The 23,405-nt window shown below is 37.4% G+C and overlaps 1 protein-coding gene across 2 annotated transcripts in view; it reads right to left on the bottom strand.

Annotated features, from left to right (window-relative positions):
• LOC114307672 (uncharacterized) overlaps positions 1-22,537 on the bottom strand; it is a 38,704-nt gene extending 16,167 nt beyond the window's left edge. The window contains exon 1 of one of the 2 annotated variants that reach the window (XM_082886307.1): positions 22,194-22,537. In XM_082886307.1, coding sequence (XP_082742433.1) covers positions 22,194-22,374 — 181 coding nt within the window. In that variant the 5' untranslated portion in view covers positions 22,375-22,537. The remainder of the gene's footprint in view (positions 1-22,193) is intronic. The other variant, XM_082886306.1, reaches the window with a different exon arrangement.
• Positions 22,538-23,405: the final 868 nt, after the last annotated feature.

The following is a 23,405-nucleotide window of genomic DNA, read 5'->3' on the forward strand; positions in this document are numbered from 1 at the left end:
CGGAGGTTAGACTTTCTTGATGCTCGTTTTGATGCCTTTGACGGTCGTCTTGGTCAGCTGGAGCAGACTGCCGCTCACACTACTTCGCAGCTGGACCACATCATTTCCTTACTGACGCTTCAGCCGGCCCCTCCTCCACCTGGTGCTTGATTTCTTGCTTTCTTCATTCCCGGTCAAAAAGGGGGAGTGATGTGTGGGCTCGTGGACCACGCGCCTAAGTGGATGAAGTTGAATGAATGAAGTCTTTCTCTAGTTGTGTGTTTTTCTGGTTTTAAAAAGAGTGTTTTATTTATTTGTTTTGAAATTTTTATAGTGCGTGTGTGTAAGGAACAATGGTTAGAAAGGTTTTGTCTGGGAATTGACAAAGGGGGAGATTGTTAGGTCCCTATGTTGTCAAATCCGGTGACAAAACATTGTGGTGGTTCAAATGTAATTTTTTGTGTTTTTGTTCTGTCCGCTCGAGCGGAGACTTGTGAGCTCGAGCGTAGATTAGCAGGTCTCAGTATTTTGACAGGGCAAGCACAAATACTGGTGGGTGTGGGTGTGATTTTACGCTCGAGCGGATTATCATACGCTCGAGCGCATCTCAGCTTATTCACACGCCGTTTTTGGTCAGTCCGCTCGAGCGGGCTGTGGTGAGCTCGAGCGGAGATCGCGGATCCAGATTCCTATTTAAAGCTGTTAAGGGTGTTTTTGTGAAGTACGTTTTCCTAGATCTAATCTAAACAAACTAGGGTTGTGTTTAAAGTTTTCTTTGGAGATTTTTCATAGTTTTTCTTGATGTTCTTGAGAGAGTTCTGAACTTATGCATTGAGAATCATACATCAAGGAGGTTGCTTCTTAAGTTACAAGAAAGTTCTCTTCGGTGGATTCCGAAGATTAAAGCGTAGAATTCAAAAGGCGTTTGATTCTACGCAGTCGTTAATTCGACAAGTGGAGTTGTGGTGTAGAATCAACTTCAAGATCAATTCCGTGACAAAGGTGTGGTGAAAAGAGTTACAGAAGATTCAGAGACAAATTGACTGGGTTGGGTAATTTTGTATTGTATCTTTGTAATCTTTTTGTTCTTCAGTAGTGGATTGATAGTGGCGTTTCGCCCGTGGTTTTTTATTACAATTGAAGGTTCTTCAATTGTGGTTTTTCCACGTAAAAAATCGTTTGTGTCGATTTATTGTTTATTCTCAAAAACAAACAAACTAAAATCACTCTCGTAAGTGTTTGATGATTTTAGGTTGAGTGTTTTTTAATTAATTGGGTTTTGGAATAAGTTTATCTTGATCTAATCACAAATCACGTAGGATTTTCAATTACTATGGTTACCCACATAATGTACAGGCTATGCTCATCTTTCTTTTATTTCTGGACAAGGTTTGCTAATGCTTGCACTACATGTTGGAATATCCTACTGGAACATTCGAAGCTCTTTGAGGTTTTGATGCAAGGTTTGACTAGTATTGGAAAAGCATAATATTATGGTTGAATGGCTGCGGTTTCAACTTGGTTGCTGCAATTGGCTCACTGCGATTGGGAAGCCGTGTACAGTAGTTTCTTGTTTGGTTCTAGAGTCTTACAATCGCATAGTTTCGGTTGCTATTGTCATAGTGTGGAGGGCTTCTTGTAGCGCCAATGGAGTGAAGAAATTTTTATTTATGTGTATTTTGTTTATAAAATTGTGTAATCCTTCTTGTTTTTATACCTACCTTTGCGGGGTGTGCAAAGATTATGTCTTGTTTTACTAGTTTTGCTGTGATGGATGTTCATGGTCCACATTTTCAATGGGGCCCATGAACATCTTCTCGCTGATTATTAGTTTCTCTGCCTGTTTAGTTGTTGGGCTGTTGTTTGTTGTCCGGTTCATGTTAGACATTTGTTTTTGATTTTTTGTTTACAGGTCTGTTTCCTTTTCTTGTTTGGATATGCATGGTTGCTGTCTGTTTTTTTTTTTTTTTTTTTTTTTATCCTTTGTATAGTTCTGGGTAGGGCCTGGGGCATGCCCCTTGTATTCTTGTGTTAGTTTTTTGTTTTTATTTTATGACTTACTTACCCAAAAAAAAAACACAAATATAAACAAATAATCAAAAATTAATTTTTGAAGTTAAATAATAACATAAACTTTGTTCAAAATGTTACTCCTAAATTATTTATTGTGTTTCATTGCTATATTTGTTTGATAATTATTTGACACAATATTTGTTTATAGCACATGATAAACTCAATGAACAAATCTTTTGATATTTGTTTTGATCTTTATCTAATGATATTTGGAGTTAATCTTACTATTTGATTGAAACTTGAAAGGTTTTTCTTGCAGAAGTATCGATACCATGAAGTGGAAGGGCCGACACCAGCATTCAGAAGCTTCAAACAAAAATGGGGGAGCTGCAAGTGTCAACACTAGGAGGAGAAAGCGTCGACACCTTTAAGCAAAAGGCTTAAGAGAAAAATAGAAACTCAGCAAGTATCGACACTAGGACAACAAGTGTCAACACCTTAGTTCAGAATTTCAAAATTCTAAGTGCGTTTTCAACTGTTCCAACGGGGCTATATTTTCCTCCCAATGGTCATTCGAAGATGAGGAACTATAAATAGAAATCCAACTTTTTAGGAGTTTATTATACAATTCTTTACGCATTTTTCTCTACAAATTATCTGTAAAGGGTTGTTATACCCATGAGCTTTATTGTAAGTATTTGAGAGAGAAACACTTGAGAGTTCTTGTAACACCAAAACAGGGGCTCTCGTGGTGAGTTTATTTTTGGGAATTTTTGGAACAAAATCCTTATTTTAAAGGTCTTACAAGTACCCAATAAACTTGCTGGTGTAAATATATTAAGAGGAATAGTGCAAATACTCAATGGGGAGCCTTGAGGAGTGGACATAGGCCCGATTGTGTCGAACCACTATAAATCTTGTGTTTGCTGCTCTCTCTATCTCTTCTTTATATTTATACTTGTTTCTCTTGTTTTTTCTCTGTTCTGCTTTGCTCACACACTTTATTGCTCTTATTTCATATTCATTCTTTATATTTATTTGAGTTGTGCAAGTTAATTTTATTGAGTTATTTTAATTTTTAAGTTATATTTATGGACCTAATATCCCCTCCTCTTGTGTTGTCTACCTAGGGTAACACAAAATATATAAGAAAAATATATTAGAATCAATTAAATTTTAACTATTTTCATTAGGGTTACACTTGAGAGAAGTTATTATGATGATGATGATTATTATTAATTTTGTTTTCTAAGTTCTTAGTACAAAATGTATAATTATTTAGTTGGCAGTCCATTTATGAAATTGTTGGGTTAATAGACCCAAACTTAAATCATTTTGGGCCAAAAGGATGTTATTTTCCCAAAAGAACACCTATCTCTTCAAAACTTACGTATTTGTCTATTTAGTCAAATATCATTCATCTGTACATGTGTCATCTATTGTTCAAATGTCACTTCACCGTCGACTTTTTAGCAACTTTTTCAACACTATCAACTTTTCAATACGTGTCTTTATAACCAAAAAGATTGAGTGTGATGACCGGGTGTGTTATTCGTCTCGTTCCTCTTTGTTTAACCTTGGGTTTGCCTTGTTGAAGTGTCGGGTATAACCAGGAGAATTGTTAACAGGTTGGGTTTGTTGTGTTTGGAAGCTTATTTCAAAGTCCTTGCCTTTAGTTATTTATGTGTCAAGTTTCTCGTGTTTCAAAAGGTACGAGGTTGGGTCCGGAGTGTCCAGTGTTGAGCTGAAAAATTTCCTGGCCAAAGGGCAAAGCTGCACGTGTGGGATCTTGGGCCGCATGTGTGGAAAAGGGGCCCCACGTGCGCGAAACAGGGGAGGATCTGGGTTGGCTTCTAGATAAAAGGCACGCACGGAAGGAGGTGCAGAGGAGACGCCGCACGTGCGGGGGTGAGTGCCACACGTGCTAGAGGCACACTCCGCACATGCAGGAATGGGCGCCGCACGTGCGGGTGTCACTGAGTTCGAAAAATTTGCTTTTCTCTCTTCTTGGGCTATGTGTATATCACTTTTGTATACCTCTCTCTCTCTCTAAAAACCCTTTTCTCCTCCTTCTCTCTACATTTCCTACACCAAACAAGATCAAAGCCTTGATTCCTTTAGATCCATTGGATTTTTAACCCAAGTTTCTTTATCAAAGTTGGAGAACTAACCAAGGGCTTCATCTTGTGCGGTGGAGATTGGATTTCAACACCGTCAAATTTGGGGATTTCTTATCTCTTCTTCTCCAAAACTTGAGGTAGGGATTTTCTTAGAGTTATATATACATTTTTACAAGATTATATTGATTTAGAACAAATTTTTGGAAGAATGGGCACTTATTTTTGACTCATTTGTTGAATATGATTTATTTCCTCCTAAAATGTGGTTTTTCCAAAATGTTTCATAAGAAATCTTGAGATGTTGAGTTATGTTGTTGTTGGAAGGTATTTTTTAAAATAATATAACTTTTATGAGAGGGAAACCTCATTTATGGAAATCCTAGAAAGTTAGAGATTTTTCTTGTGAGAAATATGGTGATGTTATGGTATTGATATATGTTAAAATGAAAAAATTTCATAGTGTAAGTGGGTTTGTTGATTGGAAGTTGTTGTTAAAAGAAAAATGTGACATAATCATGAAATGATTAATTTGTTGAGAATATATGAGTGTTGAAATGTTGTTGCTCTTAATGGGTTCATATGGATATATGGAAATTATGATTATGAATGGAACAAATGTGTGGAAATTTTGTAAATGGGAGGATGTTACATTGCATGGATAATTGTTGCATTGGCATTTCAATATTTTTGCTTGTTACAAATATTGAATTGGGATTTGAAACCATGCGTTGAGAAGGGAATATTGTGAAATAAGATTTATTGTAATGTTTTGGGGTAAATACGTTGGTAAGTTCGGATGGGAGGTGTAGATGAAATTGATTAAGTTGGCCTGAGTGTCCAGGGTGAAAGACCGAAAACACGAGCGAATGAGGTACCACGTGCCTTCCGGTTAGCTACTAGTAAAGTGGGGATTTGGTAGTGCTAGTTATGCCTATTTGCAGACACCAACCTAGGGATTACCAGAGTCATATTTACCGCCCCGTGATCTTGGTTTAAAGTCCTTGAATTTATTGAGATTTCAAGTTATCATTGAGCATGATGATTTTCAAAAGGTGGAAGTGTGATTTCCTTCAAAAACATAGCATGGCATGTACATTTCATTTGTGAAGCTTGTATGAAATGTATATACTTTGTTAAGAATTTTCCTACTGGGTTTATTCCTCACCCAATGGGATTTTGGTGCAGGAAAGGATGTGATTTCGCCAAATTAGGGCATGGACATAATTGTTGAAAACGTATGGCTCTTCTTTTTGTTGTGGTATTTTTGCTAGCCAAGAGCTATAATTGTATGGGTTCAAAAGACCATTTTTTTTTTGTGTAACAAGGCTTAAGCCTTGGAAATTGTAAGCCCTTGAGGGCAATTATCTACTTTTGGATTGAATGTTCTACATGCTATAGATTAATGTATTAGTAATCATTGAATGTATATTTGCATGTGGAAACTATTTTGTACAAACCTTATGATCATGCAATGTAAAGGTTGGAGAATTTCTTCTTTTCTTATAATGAGTGTTGATTGAGATACTTTATCAGTATTATAAATTTTGGGGCGTTACAACTTGGTATAAGAGCTATCGGGTTTGAATACTTAGGGCTTGTGGGAAGTGGTTATTTTACCACAAGGAGCACATTTTGTGGTTATGTGATAACATGCTTATGTGACTAGATGGGTATGGGATTGGACTTTTGGGAAGTTGTTTGTGCTTATTAAATTCCTAAAGGTCTTATTAGAAGGGTACTTGATCAATACTCGTTCTATAAAGAATTCTTGGTTTTTCGCGGGACAAATTTCATCATAAAAGAATAATCCGTATGTGTTTGCGTGACTAAGTGTTTATATGGAGTGAAATTAAATTGTTTGTATGGTAGAGAAATATATATAATTGTTGTGGTCAAACGTGTGAGGGAAGTTGCAAGCACGTGGTTCATGTGCTAAATTATTTCTCTTATTCCTTATTAGGATGTCAGGAAAAGGTCAAGCCCATGGTGACAGAGGGGGGAGGCGTGGTAGACCTCGCTAGGGTGTACATGAAGTACCGGTCCATGAGGTTCCGGTGCAAGAGGAGGGGTTCGGACAAGCCCATACGGCCGATCAAGTGGGCCAAGCTAATGTAGCCGAGCAAGTGAGGCAAACAGAAATTCCGAGGCAAGTGGGCCAAGCCGCAATGGGAGCCTTAGCTCGAGAAATGGCGGAGGCTTTGAGAGAATCGATAAATATGTTAAGGGCAGAGAACTAAGCCCAAGAGAACACCGTAGAAACAAGGGCAAGTTTTCTCACTAGGAAATTTTTGCGGGCCAAGCTGGATGAGTGTCATGGTGGTCCCGAGCCTAAGAAAGCAGATGAGTGGCTCAAACAAATAGTGAAGACATTTGAGATGCTTCACATTGACGATAGCAAGCTAAGGGTGACTCTAGCAAGTTACTATCTCAAGGGGGATGCAGGCCAATGGTGGAAGTACGCCATGGGTAGGGTGGAGCCGACGTAGGAAGCCTTTGTGGTTGCTTTCCAAGACAAGTACCTACCTCCCACTGCTAGGGAAAGGTTGAGGCAAGAATTTTAAGACCTCAAGTAACTTAATATGTCTATGGCCGAGTTTGAGACGGCCTTCTCTAGTTTGTCCCGGTTTGCACCGAAGTTGGTGGCAATGGGAGAGCGCCGTTGTATTGAATTTGAAAAGAAAGATTTTGTTCCAGGTTGCAGGAAACATGATTCAGAACTATGACCGTCTTGTGGAGGCGGCGACACATGTGGAGATTATAGTACAAGCCGAGGAGGAAAGAATTTGGGGTTCAAGGTCTAGTGGCCAAGAGTCACAAGGAGATTTTAGACCCAGTAAAAAGAACAGGGGAACTATTCCATCCCAGTCCTAGTCACAACAGTCTAGATCTACCTTTCTCTTGCTTAGTGCGGGCCCAGGGAAGAGCGCACCGGGTAATTTCTCATGTTTCAAGTGTGGCCAACCGGGTCACAAGGCCTTTTCATGCCCACAGAAGGGGGGGAGGATAGCAGATATTGCCGCCACCACCACCTAACCGATCCCAGAGTCTGTCCCAGAATAGAGGGCAAGGACTCACTTGCTTTCAGTGTGGCCAGTTGGGGCATATGAAGAGAGTTTGTCCACAATTGGAAAGCGCATCTAGTGCATCAAGATCGAAGCAGACACAGAGCCACTAGTAGGCTCACTCAGTTCAGACTTCTCGAGCTAACCTGGGAGCCTCTTTGGCTCTGTCAGTGCAGCAGGCCTATGTTCCGAGAGATGAGCAGGTTGATCAGAGACCACAGGTGCGCGTGTATGCTGTTACCACACTAGAGCCGTTACCAGGATCCTCAATTGTGAGAGGTATTTTTTGTTGTGTGTAATTCTTTGGCTAATGTGTTGATAGATAGAGGTGCGTCTCATTCATTCATATCTAGTGCATTTGTTTTTGCATTGGGGTTAGAGGTGGCACAATTAGCGTCTTCGCTCAGAGTAAAGTCACCAGTTGGGGATACGATTGATTTAGACCGGGGGTGTCGTGGTTGTGAGATAAAGGTTACCAGGTATCGACTTCCGTTTGCTTTTGTGTTGTAGACATGTCGAGTTTTGATGTCATTTTAGGCATGGACTGGTTATCCTCATACCAAGCTGTGATTGATTGTTACCGTTAGAGAGTCACAGTATGCACCTCGAGAGGTGATTGTTTTTATTTTCTAGTGGATCAAGTTGATGGCGTCTTGTCACCAATTTTTGACCTTCGTAGTAGGAGCAAGCTTTGTGGCCTTCTTGCAGCTCTCTTGGATAGTGAGAGTGATAGGGCCCGTGTTGAATTGTCGAGGGTAGTTTGCGAATACCCATATGTCTTTCCTAAGGATCTCACTAGTTTGCCACTCCACCGGGAGATCCATTTCTCTATTGACTTAGTGCTTGGCACGACACCGATTTCCAAGGTGCCATATAGATTTGCACTTGCCGAATTGCATGAGTTGATGATTCAACTCCAAGAGCTTCTAGACAAGGGCTTTATTCACCTTAGTACATAGCCTTGGGGAGCGCCGACTCTCTTTGCGAAGAAGAAAGATGGGTCATTGCGGTTATGTATAGATTACCGCAAGTTGAACCGAGTTATTGTTAAGAACAAGTATCCTCTGCCCAGACTAGATGATTTGTTTGACCAACTTAGAGGGTCTCGCTGCTTTTCAAAGATAGATTTAAGGTCGGGGTATCATCAGCTGAGAGTCCGAGAGGAGGACATCCAGGGAACGGCCTTTCGTACGCGTTATGGCCAATATGAATTTCTTGTAATGCCTTTTGGGTTGACTAATACACCGGCTTCTTTTATGGATTTGATGAACCGAATTTTTCGAGAATACTTGGATCGTTTCGTGGTCGTCTTTGTGGACAACATCTTAATTTATTCAACCTCTGAGGAGGAACACAAGGCTCACTTACGAGTAGTGCTCGATTTGCTTAGGGAGCACTGATTGTATGCCAAATTTGAGAAATGCGAGTTTTGGCTAGCCGTGGCAAAGTTTTTGGGGCATGTGGTGTCGAGAGCGAGAGTAACCATAGACTCCTCGAAGATAGATGCCGTGCAGGATTGGGGACAATCCAAAAATATTTTTGAGTTGGGATTAGCGGGGTATTATCGGTGTTTTGTAAGGAACTTCTTGAGGCTAGTTGCACCTTTAACTACATTGACAAGGAAGGGTGTTAAATTTGTGTGGAGTGAGGCTTGTGAAAAGTCATTCTAAGGACTTAAGACTAGATTGACTACTGCACCAGTCTTGATAATCCTGGAAAGAGGTTTGGGTTACACCGTTTATTGTAATGCATCTCGGGATGGGCTCAGTTGTGTCTTGATGTAAGGGGGAAAGGTTGTGGCCTACAGTTCATGACTATTGAAAACTCATGAGAAGAACTACCCTAGCCATGATTTGGAATTAGCAGCGGTAATTTTTGCCTTGAAAATTTGGAGGCATTATTTGTATGGTGAAAAGTTTGAGGTTTTCTTCGATCATAAGAGTCTGAAGTATTTATTTTCACAAAAAGACTTGAATTTACACCGAGTAGTTTGGCAAGTGTGGCCATTCGAGAATGGGGTGTGCTAGATGATATTAGCAAGTTTGATTTTCACTTGGATGAGTCCGATAAGAGTGCAACCTTGTTTACCTTGAGTGCTCAACCTACCTTGATTAGTAAAGTCATAGAGGCACAACAAGGGGACAGTGAAGTGAAGTCAATCTGTGATAGAATTTCCAACGGAAAAGAAGATAAGGGTTTAAACATTCACTTAGATTTGAGTGTATGGTATCTAGACCGTTTGTTTGTACCGAAATCTTATAAAAAGGACATACTTCGGGAGTTCCATCACTCATGCCTTGCGGTATATCCGGGAGGCACCAAAATGTATCATGGTCTTAGTCGTCAGTTTTGGTGGAGTGGTATGAAGCGGGATGTCGCTTTATTTGTATTGAAGTGCCTTACTTGTCAACAAGTGAAGGCCGAACACCAAAGACTAGCGGGTTTGCTACAACCCTTACCGATAGCCGAGTGGAAATGGAAGCACGTTACCATGGATTCTATTGTTGGGCTTCCTAGAACACAGCGAGGCAAGGAGGCCGTTTGGGTGATTGTCGATAGGTTGACTAAGTCTACGCATTTCATTCCCATGTGCACCGGCGACTCAGTTGAGCACTTGGCAGAGTTGTACATTAGAGAGATAGTTCAACTTCATGGGGTTCCTGTAACTATTGTATTGGATAGAGATCCTCGTTTTATTGCCCAGTTGTGGCAAAGTCTTCAAGAGACGTTGGAAACTAAGTTGACCTTCAACACCGCTTACCACCCTCAAACCGACGGACAGTCAAAGCGTACCATTAAGATTTTGAAGGACATGCTTAGAGCTTGCGTCCTTGATTTCAAGGGGTCTTGGAAGAGGCACTTACCATTGATCGAGTTCCCGTATAACAATAGTTATCAAGCTAGCATTGAGATGGCACAATTTGAGGCCTTGTAGATCACCGATTTGTTGAGCCAAGGTGGGTGATGCACCGTTGTTGGGTCCAGAAATTGTTAGAGAGACAACCGAGAAAATGGCTCTCATTAGGAAGAGGTTAGTTACGGCCCAAAGGCGACAAAAGAGTTATGTCGGCAAGAGGAGATGACCCTTATCTTTCGATGTTGGCGACCATGTGTTTCTCAAAATCTCACCAAGGCAGGGTTTGATGAGATTCGGTAAGAGTGGTAAATTGTCTCCAAGGTTCAATGGGCCTTTCGAGATATTGGAACAAATTGAGGAAGTGGCATACCGGTTAGACTTACCGCCACAACTTTTGGGGGTTCACAATGTATTCCATGTATCTATGCTTAGGAAGTATGAGCCCGACCTTTCTCATGTGCTTGATTGTGTTAATTTGGAGGTAGATGATGATGTCTCCTACGAAGAGCGGCCGATTCAAATACTAGATACTCGGAAGCAAGTGCTACGAGGCAAAACTATACCATTGGTAAAGGTATTATGGAGACACCATAGGGTTGAGGAAGCAACGTGGGAACGAGAGGCAGAAGTCCGCTCCAAGTATCCGGATTTATTTGAAAATGTTTAAGTTGTTTCCTTGATATTATTCCCTAGTGTTTGAGGGAAATGTATTAAAATTGCTAATTACATGTTGTTATGTATATTGTTGTTTCAAGTATGAGGTTGTTGTAGGTTGTTACTACTTTTGTTGGAAAACTTTATGCATGTGATTTCCGTGGATGGTTGTTGTTAATGAGAAAACCATGATGATAATGGGGAATTTTGATTGAGAATTAATGTTGTGATTTGAAAATGTAATAGCATGGTTTTGATCGCTTGAAACCCCTTTGTTTGGGTAGTTTAATTTAATTTCGGGGATGAAATTTCCTAAGGTGGGGAGGTTGTGATGACCGGGTGCGTTATTTGTCTCATTTCTCTTTTTTTAACCTTGGGTTTGCCTTGTTGGAGTGTCAGGTTTAACCGGGAGACTTGTTAACGGGTTAGGTTTGTTGTGTTTGGAAGCTTATTGCAAAGTCCCTGCTTTTATTTATTTATGTGTCAAGTTTCTCGTGTTTCGGAAAGTGCGAGGTTGGGTCCGGAGTGTCCGGTGTTGAGCTGGAAAATTTCCTGACTGGAGGGCAGAGCCGCACGTCCGGGAAACAGGAGAGGATCTGGGTTGGCTTCAACATAAAAGGCATGTGCGGAAGGAGGTGCGGGGGAGACGCTGCACGTGTGGGGGTGAGTGTCACACGTGCGGGAATGGGTGCCGCATGTGCGGGAGTCACTGAGTCCGAAAACTTTGCTTTTCTCTCTTCTTGGGCTATATATATATCACTTTTGTATACCTCTCTCTCTCTCTCTCTAAAAACCCTTTTCTCCTCCTCTTTACATTTCCTACACCAAACAAGATCAAAGCCTTGATTCCTTTAGATCCATTGGATTTTTAACCCAAGTTTATTCATCAAAGTTGGAGAACTAACCGAGGGCTTCATCTTGTGCGGTGGAGATTGGATTTCAACACCATCAAATTTGGGGGTTTCTCATCTCTTCTTCTCCAAAATTTGAGGTGTGGATTTTCTTAGAGTTATATATATATTTTTACAAGACTATATTGATTTAGAACAAATTTTGGGAAGAATGGGCACTTGTTTTTGACTCATATGTTGAATATGATTTATTTCTTCTTAAAACGTGGGTTTTTCCAAAATGTTTCATAAGAAATCTTGAGATGTTGAGTTATGTTGTTGTTGGAAGGTATTTTTTGAAATAATAGAACTTTTATGAGAGGGAAACCTCATTTATGGAAACTGTACGAGCACGAAATAATCTTATTGTATTATCCTGTTGATCAAGTTTGCACTCCTCCAAACGTTGTTGCTTTGCTTCCTGAAAACACAGGCGTGGGCTCGCCAGCGGGTGTGTGCCGAATACCTCCCTAATGCCTAAGTCAGCAAATAGACAATAGACAAAAAGCTCTGTGTTTTAGAGAGTAAAAATTGTGATACCTGTACATAGGTCCTGCTATGAGCTTTTATAGATTCTGCTTGGCATAATCCTAGCAGGATTCCAACTCTCTTTATAAGAGTCCTCTTAGGAATCACACTCCCAATGAAGAGTGTCTATCCTGATAACTCTACTCACTACTAACCAAGTGAGATGGTTTGCACAATCCTAGTAGAACTCTAACTCTCCTTAGCAGAGTCCTCCTAGAAATTACATTCCCAAAGATAATGCATATTCTGATAACACCCTACTCACTGCCAACCAAGTGAGATGGTTATCACCTTACTCAGCTTGCTACACCTAGCCGAGCTACCTGGCGCAAATACCCTAACCGGGCCACACGATCACCAATCGCTTTGAATCCTCTCACCAGGCTACCTCTAGCTCGACTTCCTATATGTGGCCGACATAGCACTTCTGTTCGCCCACCGACCGCAACTGGAGCTCACCGACATCAACCATTGTTCCCACACCGAGCTATCCTGAGCTCGTAACTTGGCCATAACGTGACCCAATATTCAGAAACAATGCTTCCTAGCGTGGCCCAATTTGGTTATACAAATTACTCTCTCAATTGCCCCTTAATTCCATCTGCGAAGCATGATTGGGATTACTTTCCTTTAGCCGAGCTAAAAATGCTCAACTCTGCCAAACTAGAGAAGTTGTTTGGTCTCACAACTCGTTCTGTCCCAACAAGTCTTGTCAGTTGCTCAGCACGTCCTTCCACTAATCTGGCATGTTTGATACAATGTCATTCCTAGGACACGTGGCGTGCCCCTATTAGCCCCATTCTCCTGTTACAGCCATCATGTATCTCCTAAAAATTTGAATAGCCCCGTATTTTTTCCTTCAATGTATATAATCTTCGAGTTCGCAATCGCACGAGAAGATGTTCTTTCTGTGTAATCAGGCTATATGTCCCACCTTTTGTAATGAAAAATTTCGATCTCTTTGCTTGGTTACTATGTTTCTTTTTCAATTTTTTGCATTACTCCGACTACATGTTTAGTCGTACTAATTAGCTTGGCCTTACCTGATCCTGCCAACCTTTTTTGGTTGAGATACGTATCTTGGCTGAAAAATCCAAAAAACTAGTCAAACCTGCCAACCTTCATTGGCTGAGATAAGCATCTCGGTCCTAAGAGTTCAAAAAATTTTGTTGGTCAAACCTGCCAACCTACTTTGGCCGAGCTAACTACCATCCCGGTCAAATCGTTCAAAAATTTTTTGGTCAAACCCGTCCACTTGCTGTGGCCGAGGTAACTATCATCCTGGTCAAATCATTTAAAAATTTTGTTGGTCAAACTTGCCAACCTACTTTGGCCGAGGTAACTATCATCCTGCTCAAAGAGTGCCAAAAATTTTGTTGGTACCAACCTTCTTGAGTCGTGATCCTTATCTCTGCTGAAGAATGAAAAAATTGTTGGTCAAACCTGCCAACCTTCCTAAGCCTAGATCCTTATCTCAGCTAGAGGAAGAAAAAAGTGTTGGTCAAACCTGCCAACCACCTTTAGCCTAGATCCTGATCTCCGCTAAAGGGTGCAAAAAAGTTTTGTTGGTCAAACCTGCCAACCTTCCTGAGCCTAGATCTTTATCTCGGCTAGAGGAAGAAAAAAGTGTTAGTCAAACCTGCCAACCTTCCTGAGCCTAGATCCTTATCTCGACTAGAGGAAAAAAAAAAGTGTTGGTTAAACCTGCCAACCTTCTTAATTGCCCCCCAGTCGGGCAAAGATTTGTTAGAAAGAGTTGGTCAAACCTACCAACCCACTTTGCCCCCAGTTAGGCAAAGACTTTTGCACGGTTGGTCTTACTTGTCAACCGTGTTAACTCTCACCAAAGGCTTTTTATCTGGTATCGCTGTTGTGCCAAAGTCTGCCTTGGTGCATGCCCCATCTTCCTCTACCTGAATGTGTTAGTGCACTCTCTATATCAGGGCTTCCATAGTAAGGGGTGACGTCATTGTCATTGAATCCCTGAACTTATTGCCAGCCGACAAGCCTCGTTTGTACTGTGCGATAGCTAGGTTTGTGGGGCAATCTCCAATTTGATTAAAAGTCTCCCAATACCGATTGTTGTAAGACTTCAATGTCTCCTTCTCACCCATATCTATGGAGAGTAGCTGGTCAATCTCCACCGGTGTCTTGGTGTTTGTTCTGAATTTGGTTACAAATGCTTTTGCTAGTTGCACCCATGAAGTTATGCTACCTTTTGGCAACCTTTCAAATCATGTTAGACCTAGGTCACCAAGGCTAGAAGGGAATAGGATACACATTAGAGCCTCGTTTCGCTGATACATCGCCATGACCCAGCGGAAGTGGCTCAAGTGTATGTAGGGGTCCGACTTCCCTTCATAACTTGTGAATTTAGGCTGATGGAAACCTAAGGGGTAATGGTGCGTTCTCAATTGCTGGAATGAACGGTGAGCTCTGCAACCTTGTTAACATTTTGTTCCATGGTTCATAGGCAAGCCGCAGCTTTGGCATTCCTACCTCGACATTCCCATGTGTTCTAGAAACTAATCGTTGTAGTGCAGAGACTCTACGGGGGTCGCGAGCCTAAGTGTCTTCTCTCCTTCGAGCCCTTTCTTCAAGCACTGTCCGCAGGTTCGTCGACCTAGGCAACTCTATGTGCCTCGATGTCATTTGGTGCAAATGTGAGGGCTGATAATTGCTTCCTTCCTTATAATACCTTTCAGTCCTTGTTCTCTCAGACCTAGAGTATTGCGTCCTAGAAGTCCTTGATTGTGTATCACCCGACTTGAGGCCTTTACTTTCAGCTTGTGATGGTGTGACTTGTCTGTCACGATCTTCTGAATGGTAAGAGGGCATGTTGCCTTTACGTCCCTCTTTCGTCGCCACCCCTTTTTCCTTTATCTGGCGCTTCATTGTCTCCATGTCTGCCGTCATCCTCCATATCAATTCGTCTTGCTCCCTTACCCGTTCTTCTAGAACCTGAGGATCTAACCTTCACCTCTGTTTTTTAGGGTTTTGGGAGCAACGAGGATTGGAGCCCTGTCTTTCACGGGTATCCCTCCGCGAGTTCCGTCGCTGGGGATCTAACTCTGCCATGGACGGGATAAAAGGTAAGCCTTCCCGCCTTCCGCCCCCCTTCGGGGTTTGCCCATCAATGGCAGAGTGTGGCAAGTCTTCATTGTGCACCATTGAAATCAGTTGAAAGAAAACTTAATCAAGAGGCTCGTTCTTTGTGATTGCGTTTCCCACAGACAGCGCCAATTATACGAGCACGAAATAATCTTCTCGTATTATCCTGTTAATCAAGTTTGCACTCCTCCAAACGTTGTCACTTTGCTTCCTGAAAACACAAACGTGAGCTAGCTGGCAGGTGTGTACCGGATACCTCTCTGATGCCTAAGTCAACAAATAGACAACAGACAAAAAGCTCTGTGTTTTAGAGAGTAAAGATTGTGATACCTGTACTTAGGTCCTGCTATGAGCTTTTATAGATTCTGCCTGGCACAATCCTAGTAGGATTCCAACTCTTCTTATAAGAGTCCTCCTAGGAATCACACTCCCAGTGAAGAGCATCTATCCTGCTAACACTCTACTCACTACCAACCAAGTGAGATGGTTTGCACAATCCTAGTAGGACTCTAACTCTCCTTAGCAAAGTCCTCCTAGGAATTACATTCCCAAGGATAATGCATATTCTAATAACACCCTACTCACTGCCAACCAAGTGAGATGGTTATCACCTTGCTCGGCTCACTACACCTAGCTAAGCTACATGGCGCAAATACCCTAACCAGGCCACACGATCACCAATCGCTTTGAATCCTCTCGCCAAGCTACCTCTAGCTCGGCTTCCTATATGTGGCCGACATAGCACTTCGGTTCGTCCACCGACCGCAACTGGAGCTCACCGACCGACCTATCAACCATTGTTCCCACACCAAGCTATCCTGAGCTCATAACTTGGCCCACAACGCGACCCAGCATTCATAAACAATGCTTCCTAGCTCGGCCCAATTTGGTTATACAAATTACCCTCTCAGAAACCCTAAAAAATTAGAGATTTTTCTTGTGAGAAATATGGTGATGTTATGGTATTGATATATGTTGAAATGAGGAAATTTCATAGTGTAAGTGGGTTTGTTGATTGGAAGTTGTTGTTAAAAGAAAAATGTGACATAATTGTGAAATGATTAATTTGTTGAGAATATATGAGTGTGGAAATGTTGTTGCTCCTAACGGGTTCATATGGATGTATGGAAATTATGATTACGAATGGAACAAATGTGTGGAAATTTTGTAAATGGGAGGATGTTACATTGCATTGATAATTGTTGCATTGCATGGATAATTGTTGCATTGGCATTTCAATATTTTTGCTTGTTACAAATATTGAATTGGGATTTGAAACCACGCATTGAGAAGGGAATGTTGTGAAATAAGATTTCTTGTAATGTTTTGGGGTAAATGCGTTGGTAAGTCTGGATGGGAGGCGTAGATGAAATTGATTAAATTGGACTGAGTGTCCAGGGTGAAATACCGAAAACACGCGCGGAGGAGGTATACGTGCCTTCCGGTTAGCTACCAGTAAAGTGAGGATTTCGTAGTGCTAGTTATGCCTACTTGCAGACACCAACCTAGGGATTACTAGAGTCGTATTTACCGCCCCGTGATCTTGGTTTAAAGTCCTTGAATTTATTGAGATTTCAAGTTATCATTGAGCATAATGATTTTCAAAAGGTGTGAGTGTGATTTTCCTTCAAAAACATAGCATGACATGTGCATTTTATTTGTGAAGCTTGTATGAAATATATATACTTTGTTAAGAATTTTCCTACTCGGCTTATTGCTCACCCTATGGTATTTTGGTGTAGGAAAGAATGTGGCGATTCCGCCAAATTAGGGCGTGGACATAATTGTTGAGAGCATATGGATCTTCTTGTTATTGTGGTATTTTTGTTAGACAAGGGCTATAACTGTATGGGTTCGAGAGACTATTTTTTTTGTATAACCGGGCTTAATCCTTGGAAATATTAAGCCCTTGAGGGCAATTATCTTCTTTTGGATTGAATGTTCTACATACTATAGATTCATGTATTAGTAATCATTGAATGTATATTTGCATGTGGAAACTATTTTGTACAAACTTTATGATCATGCAATGTAAAGGTTGGAGAATTTCTTCTTTTCTTATAATGAGTGCTGATTGAGATACTTTATCGGTGTTACAAATTTTGGGGCATTACATTGAGCAATGGACTAAATGGCCTCATAAGAATGAACTTTTCACCAATTAACCTTATTTAATTGGTAGAAATTAAACAATAAATTACAAAAATTATATTTAAGATACAATATGAATACATTTTGTTTTATGAGATTTGTAATTTTAATTTATGAGAAATTATATCCATAATCCCTGTAATTTTTCACTTGTATCAATTTGGTCCTTGTGGTTCCAATTGCATCAATTTTGCCCTCTAATTTTTCATGTTGTCTTAATTTAAACCAATCAATGACATTTGTTAATAATTTTGACAAAAATTAAGGGTAAAATGGTCAATTCAAAAGAAAATAGACAATTTAAATTGGACACTAACCTTTCAATTGCTTTGGAAATGGTGAATGAATCATTTTGGCCATTGATTTCTGTCCAATTTCTAAAGGGACTTTATCAATTAGACTATACTGACACAATATGAAAAATTCAAAGGGCAAAATTGATACAAATAAACTTGTAGGTACCGAATCGGTACGCCTAGTATTTATTGTATCAATACGTATATTTATATCTCAAGAATTATATAAGACTAAATCGGGCTAGTCCATAAGCATATTTTTAGCTTAAAACCTGAGAGATTGTTTGGGGTGTCCTAAATAAATGCACTTTTTATTTTTTTGGACTAAAAAACTGAGGAAAAAAATATGAAAGTTTGGGTTAACTTTTTTATTTTTATAAAAAAATGTGTATTAAAAAAATTATAAAAATTGGTTTATAGGGGAAAATTAAGATTAAGAGTTGTGCAATCGTAATTATTGACTTTTGGTAAATAGTGTTAACTTTTTAACTTTTTGAGTAACTTTTTGACTTTTTGACTTTTTCTTATCTTCCCAAACTTGGCCTGAATAAAGAAGTGATGACTATATTTAGGGATTGTTTGGAATGTTCTAAATAGTGCACTTTTTAACTTTTTATAAAATATAGGTTGAGTTTGAAGTGATGTGGTAGAGAGGTGATGTGACTTAAATAAGATGATGTGACTTAAATAGGATAGTGACTTTTTGACTTTTTAAAAACACCCCAAACAAAGCCTTAAAACATGTTCCATAATTATAAATTTAAATTTTAGCAATTTTTCATTTAATGTTTTTCTCAATAGAATTAGATCATTTGATAATTATAATTACAATTAAAATTTTCATTGGTATTTTTCGTTTAAATATTTTTAAATTATATATAATTAATATTTGGGTAAATTATGTAAATGGACCCTATAGTTTACCCCTTTTTTTTCATTTTGGTCCCTGTTGTTTCAATTTGATCAATTTTACTCCTTAATTTTATGGATTGTGTCATATTTGTCCAATAAATAACGGCGGCTAAGTTTGATGGACGAAAAATCAAATGATGTTTCAATTTGGTCCTTGTAGTTTATAGAATGTTTCAATTTAGTCCCTGTAGCTTATAGGAAAATCATAACAATAGGGACTGAATTGACACATCTTGTAAACTACAGAGACCAAATTGAAACATCATTTCATTTTTCGTCCATCAAATTTAACCGCCGTTATTTATTGGACTAATATGACACAATTCGTAAAATTAAGGGGCAAAATTGATCAAATTGAAACAACAGGGACCAAAATGAAAACAAAGTAAATTACAGGAACTACCACTGTAATTTTCCCTTAAAATTTTATTTGGATTTACCTTTTAAATCTCAAAATAGACATAACTTAGATATAGCTGAAATTTTATAATTCCATTTACAAAATTTTAAATTAAAAAAAAAAAAAAGATTGACCAATAGTTGTACACCATATATATTTTATGTAATCTTATCACATGTCAGTTTTACACCATGCACATTTAATAAAACGGAAATGCGTCAGACCCCCAGTAAATCCCACCCCTACCGACCCCAGTGCCACGTGGCACTGAAAAAAAAAAAAAAAAAAAAAACTGGCCAATGGGGGCGCACCATGTCACTGGGGGTCGACCCCCACTGGGGGTGTGTAGCAGCATTGTTTAATAAAAACAATTAAAAAAATTATATGAATTTGTTTGAATTATTTGAGTACATAGCTCTTGATAGAGCACAATAGAGAAATCTTTTTGAGTTGTTCATTCTCTATAAAATAAGGGTCATCGCTCATCAATCTCTTCCACACTAGAGAAATCTTTTTTCATATAGCTGACCTCAATTGGTTGGGACATAAAATTAAATTTGATTTATTCATAATTATAATGCTATTCTGTTTCTATGTTTAAAGAAAAATGCTTGGCATCTCCTTTTGTTTTTTGAGATTCCCACCACTCTTTTTGAATTTCAACTATTGATGTATATGTAAGACCCCTAATATATGTGTGGAGCCCACACCATCAATGATTGAGATTCAAAAAGGGTTGTGAAAGCTTTTAAAAAAAATGAGTCTCAAACATTATTGATGTTTAAATAAACCTGCTTTCATGTGATTGCATTATTTATTTTATTTTTCTCTCCCATATGGTGGGTTTTTTTTGCTCTGTCATGTTGGTTTTGGAGGTGGTATGAGATGGGACTTGTACTGTGAATGGTAGACCTATGACATATATGGATGAATATGAGTTTCCCTTGTCGGACTTGGGGTTAGATAATTATGGCATCGTTTAGAAAGTTGATTATTTTAATTTTTAACTATTTTAATAGATTGTTTTAATTTTTGACTATTTTAATATGTTATAATTTTTGTGTTTGAAAAGATAATTAGATTTTTTTATAATTGGATGTGATGTTTGTAAGAAAAAAAAAAAACTGAAATGATTATGGATTTGTTGTGATATTTTATCTTATTAACTATTTTATCTTATTTTATCTTATTATGAATTTTAGCCTAAAAAAAAACCTAAACCCACTTCCCAAACAGAATCTGTATGTTTTTCCCAAATGAACCATGCATAAATTCGCAAGACATATGATGTATCTTGGGAATCATACGATGCAGTATAGCTATTACCAACACAACTTAATTAATTCTTATAATTTTAAAAAACACAGTTTTGGAGAACACTAACACTTAATTTGTTTTGACGGAAAAAGCACATAAAATAAGTTTTGAGGGTGGCTATATATCATTTGGTTTTATCACTATTTTGTATAAGAAAATTAGAAAATGTTTGAAATCCTTAAAAAATTCTCACAAATTAATTCACATTGATGTAGCATGACATTACACACCCAACTTCCCAAGCATATTAGGTCCTCTTCCCTTGCTGTATCATTATTGGGTAAATTTGTGAATATAAAATTGTGAGTATTTATCATTTTTCAATCGAATTACATGGCAAGATGTTATTTATTTTTTACTATTTTTTAATAATTATCTTCAAACAAAGAAACTAATCATAAATTTTCATACAGAAAGTGATACAAAAGAGTAACAAAAAAAATACGTAATATATTGCATTTCTAAAAAAGTTAAACATAGGCTTTACTGCTCTTTCTATCCCTAAACTATCTTCAAATTGTCTACTTATTCCCTAAATTATCGATTGAATCTACTTAGCCCCTAAAATATATAAATTAAAATCTATTTAGTCCTTAAACTATCGATTAAATCTATTAAGTCTCTAAAGTATTTAATTCAAACTTATTTAGTCCTTGAAAAGATTACAAAAATAAAATATAAACCCATAGGTATTACAAATTAGTAAAAGACCCTATCTAGTTAAAATTTGATTTCAAAAAAAAAAAAAAAACCCTTAAATTTTTATACTGTCTTCGAAAAATAGACGTAAGTTCTTTTGGTGAACTTTCTTTGTAAGGGCAAAAGTAATTATCTATAGTATTTTCTTACTTATCTTGTACAATGGCTATTTATTTTCACTTATCTACTATTATATACCAGATTTCGTTTATAATTTATAATTGATTGTTTTTAATTTTTTCGATAAATTCTTTTTATAACTTAATTAATGTATTATTTTGTTCTATTATAATTTGTAGCGAAGTGTTATTATTTAAATTATTTAATTCTACTTCTTCAATATTTCTAATACTCGTATAATTAGCAGAATTGAAAAACCAGACTTTGATAGTAATTTAAAATATAGAGAAATAAAACACTTTTTAAAGACAAAATAGAAATTTAAAATTTTTTTGAAATAAAATCTTAAATTGGTAGATCCTTTTACTAATTTATAATACTTATGCATATATTTTATTTTGTAATATTTTCAAGAACCAAATAAGTTTGAATTAAATATCGTAGAAACATAATAGATTCAATAGTAGTTTAGGGACCAAATATGTTTTAATTTACATACTTTAAGGACCAAATCGACTCAATCGACTCAATCGATAATTCAGGAACTAAATAAACAATTTGATGATAATTTAGGAGTTGAAAGTGCAATAAACCCTTAAACATATCATAAAAATTCTTAATTAAAATAACATTAGAAAATGATTTTTTTAATTTTTTATTTTAAATACAGCCAATAAAAAAAGCAATATTGCATTAATGAAAGGTAGTAGTGTTTTCGAGACTCAACCAAACGGCTCCGTATGACTTCACAACAACATTCCTGTATCTCCATTTGGACTATGGATTTGGAAAAGGAAAAATAAAAGGGAAAGGGAAAAAGAAAATGTAAGGATAATATAAAGAAAATATAAGTATAAATTTTTTTTTTCTTTTCTTAATTTCTATCCAAATTCATTATCCAAATATAGCACAAACAAATTTACTGCACAAAATTTCTCCAGAAAAAAAAAAAAAAAAGAAGTTACCGCACAAAAATCTTCACAGGAAAGTTACTAATAAAAAAATGAAGTGTTAGGTGTGATAAGATTAATGCCCATTTCCTTCCCAAAGTGAGCAACTAAAGTTTGAGAGATAGATGCGTTACCGGTCAAGTTATTAGTAGCAAGATCCAATACCGAGAGTAAGGTACAGTTGCTGATTGTTCTTGGAATATTTCCTGTCAATTTATTCGTCCACAGATAAAGCTCTTTCAATGAAGAGATGTTAAAGATAGAAGATGGGATGACACCAGTGAGGATGGCATCCTCTATAGATAAGATCTCCATACTCTGTAGACTACCCAACTCTTGTGGAATTTCATCTGCAAAATAATAAATAATTTATGAATTGTACCTACCAAGTGTTGTGGTTGTGAAGTGTCAACATACATACATACATTTTTACAAAGCTGCTTTTCAAATGGGCAGGCAGGAATATCATGTAGGTTGCACAATTGAATAAGCAAAAATTCAGGTAATTTTTTTTTTCAATGTTATTTTTGAATCATGAATTTGATAAAAATAAAGAAAAATTTCGTCAATTTTTACGGATAACCAAAAAAAAAAAAAAGAAGAAGCCATTTTCTTATTATTTTTGTAAGGAAACCAAAAGATAGAAATAAATTTAATTGTATTGTAAACCCCAAATAAAAATTTAAAGTCAATTGTTTAAATCAATCAAAATTTGTAATTGGAATCGGGGAAATTAATTTGTTAAAAAAATAAATAAATACTTTTGTTTTATCTAGTTTCTCTTTCCTTTCTTCTTCCTCCACTAATCTCTTCACTAATTTAAGATCCAAACATACTCTTAGATAGTGTTTGATAAAACTAAAAATTGAAAATTATTGAAAACTGAATAATGGATTTTTAAGGTAAATTACTAATAGGTCTTAATATTGGACTTAATTCTCATCAAATCTTATTAAAAATAAGTCCTAATAAAATTATCATTAAAAATAATTTTGCGAAGATTTTTTTACATGTCGCAAAAAATTGACAATTAATGACTTTTTTATCACGGTTTTTATAAATTGTTGCTAAAACTTACAATTAATGACTTTTTCTGTGATAAAATTTTCAAACTGTTGCTAAAAATTAAAAATTAGTGACTTTTTCTGTGACGTTTTTTTAAACTATCGCTATAGTTTATAATTAGTAATATTTTTTGTGACAATTTTTAAATTGTCACATAAAATTAACAATTAGTGACTTTTGTAATATTATTTGATAAAAAAATATTATTAATTATCAGATGACCTATTAGACAATAAGTACACCTATTAGGACTAACACGTAAGTCTCACAATTTTTTATGC

The sequence above is a fragment of the Camellia sinensis genome, chromosome 9 (genome assembly GCF_055761805.1).
Source record: "Camellia sinensis isolate YWXY chromosome 9, ASM5576180v1, whole genome shotgun sequence".
Classification (NCBI taxonomy): Eukaryota; Viridiplantae; Streptophyta; class Magnoliopsida; order Ericales; family Theaceae; genus Camellia; species Camellia sinensis.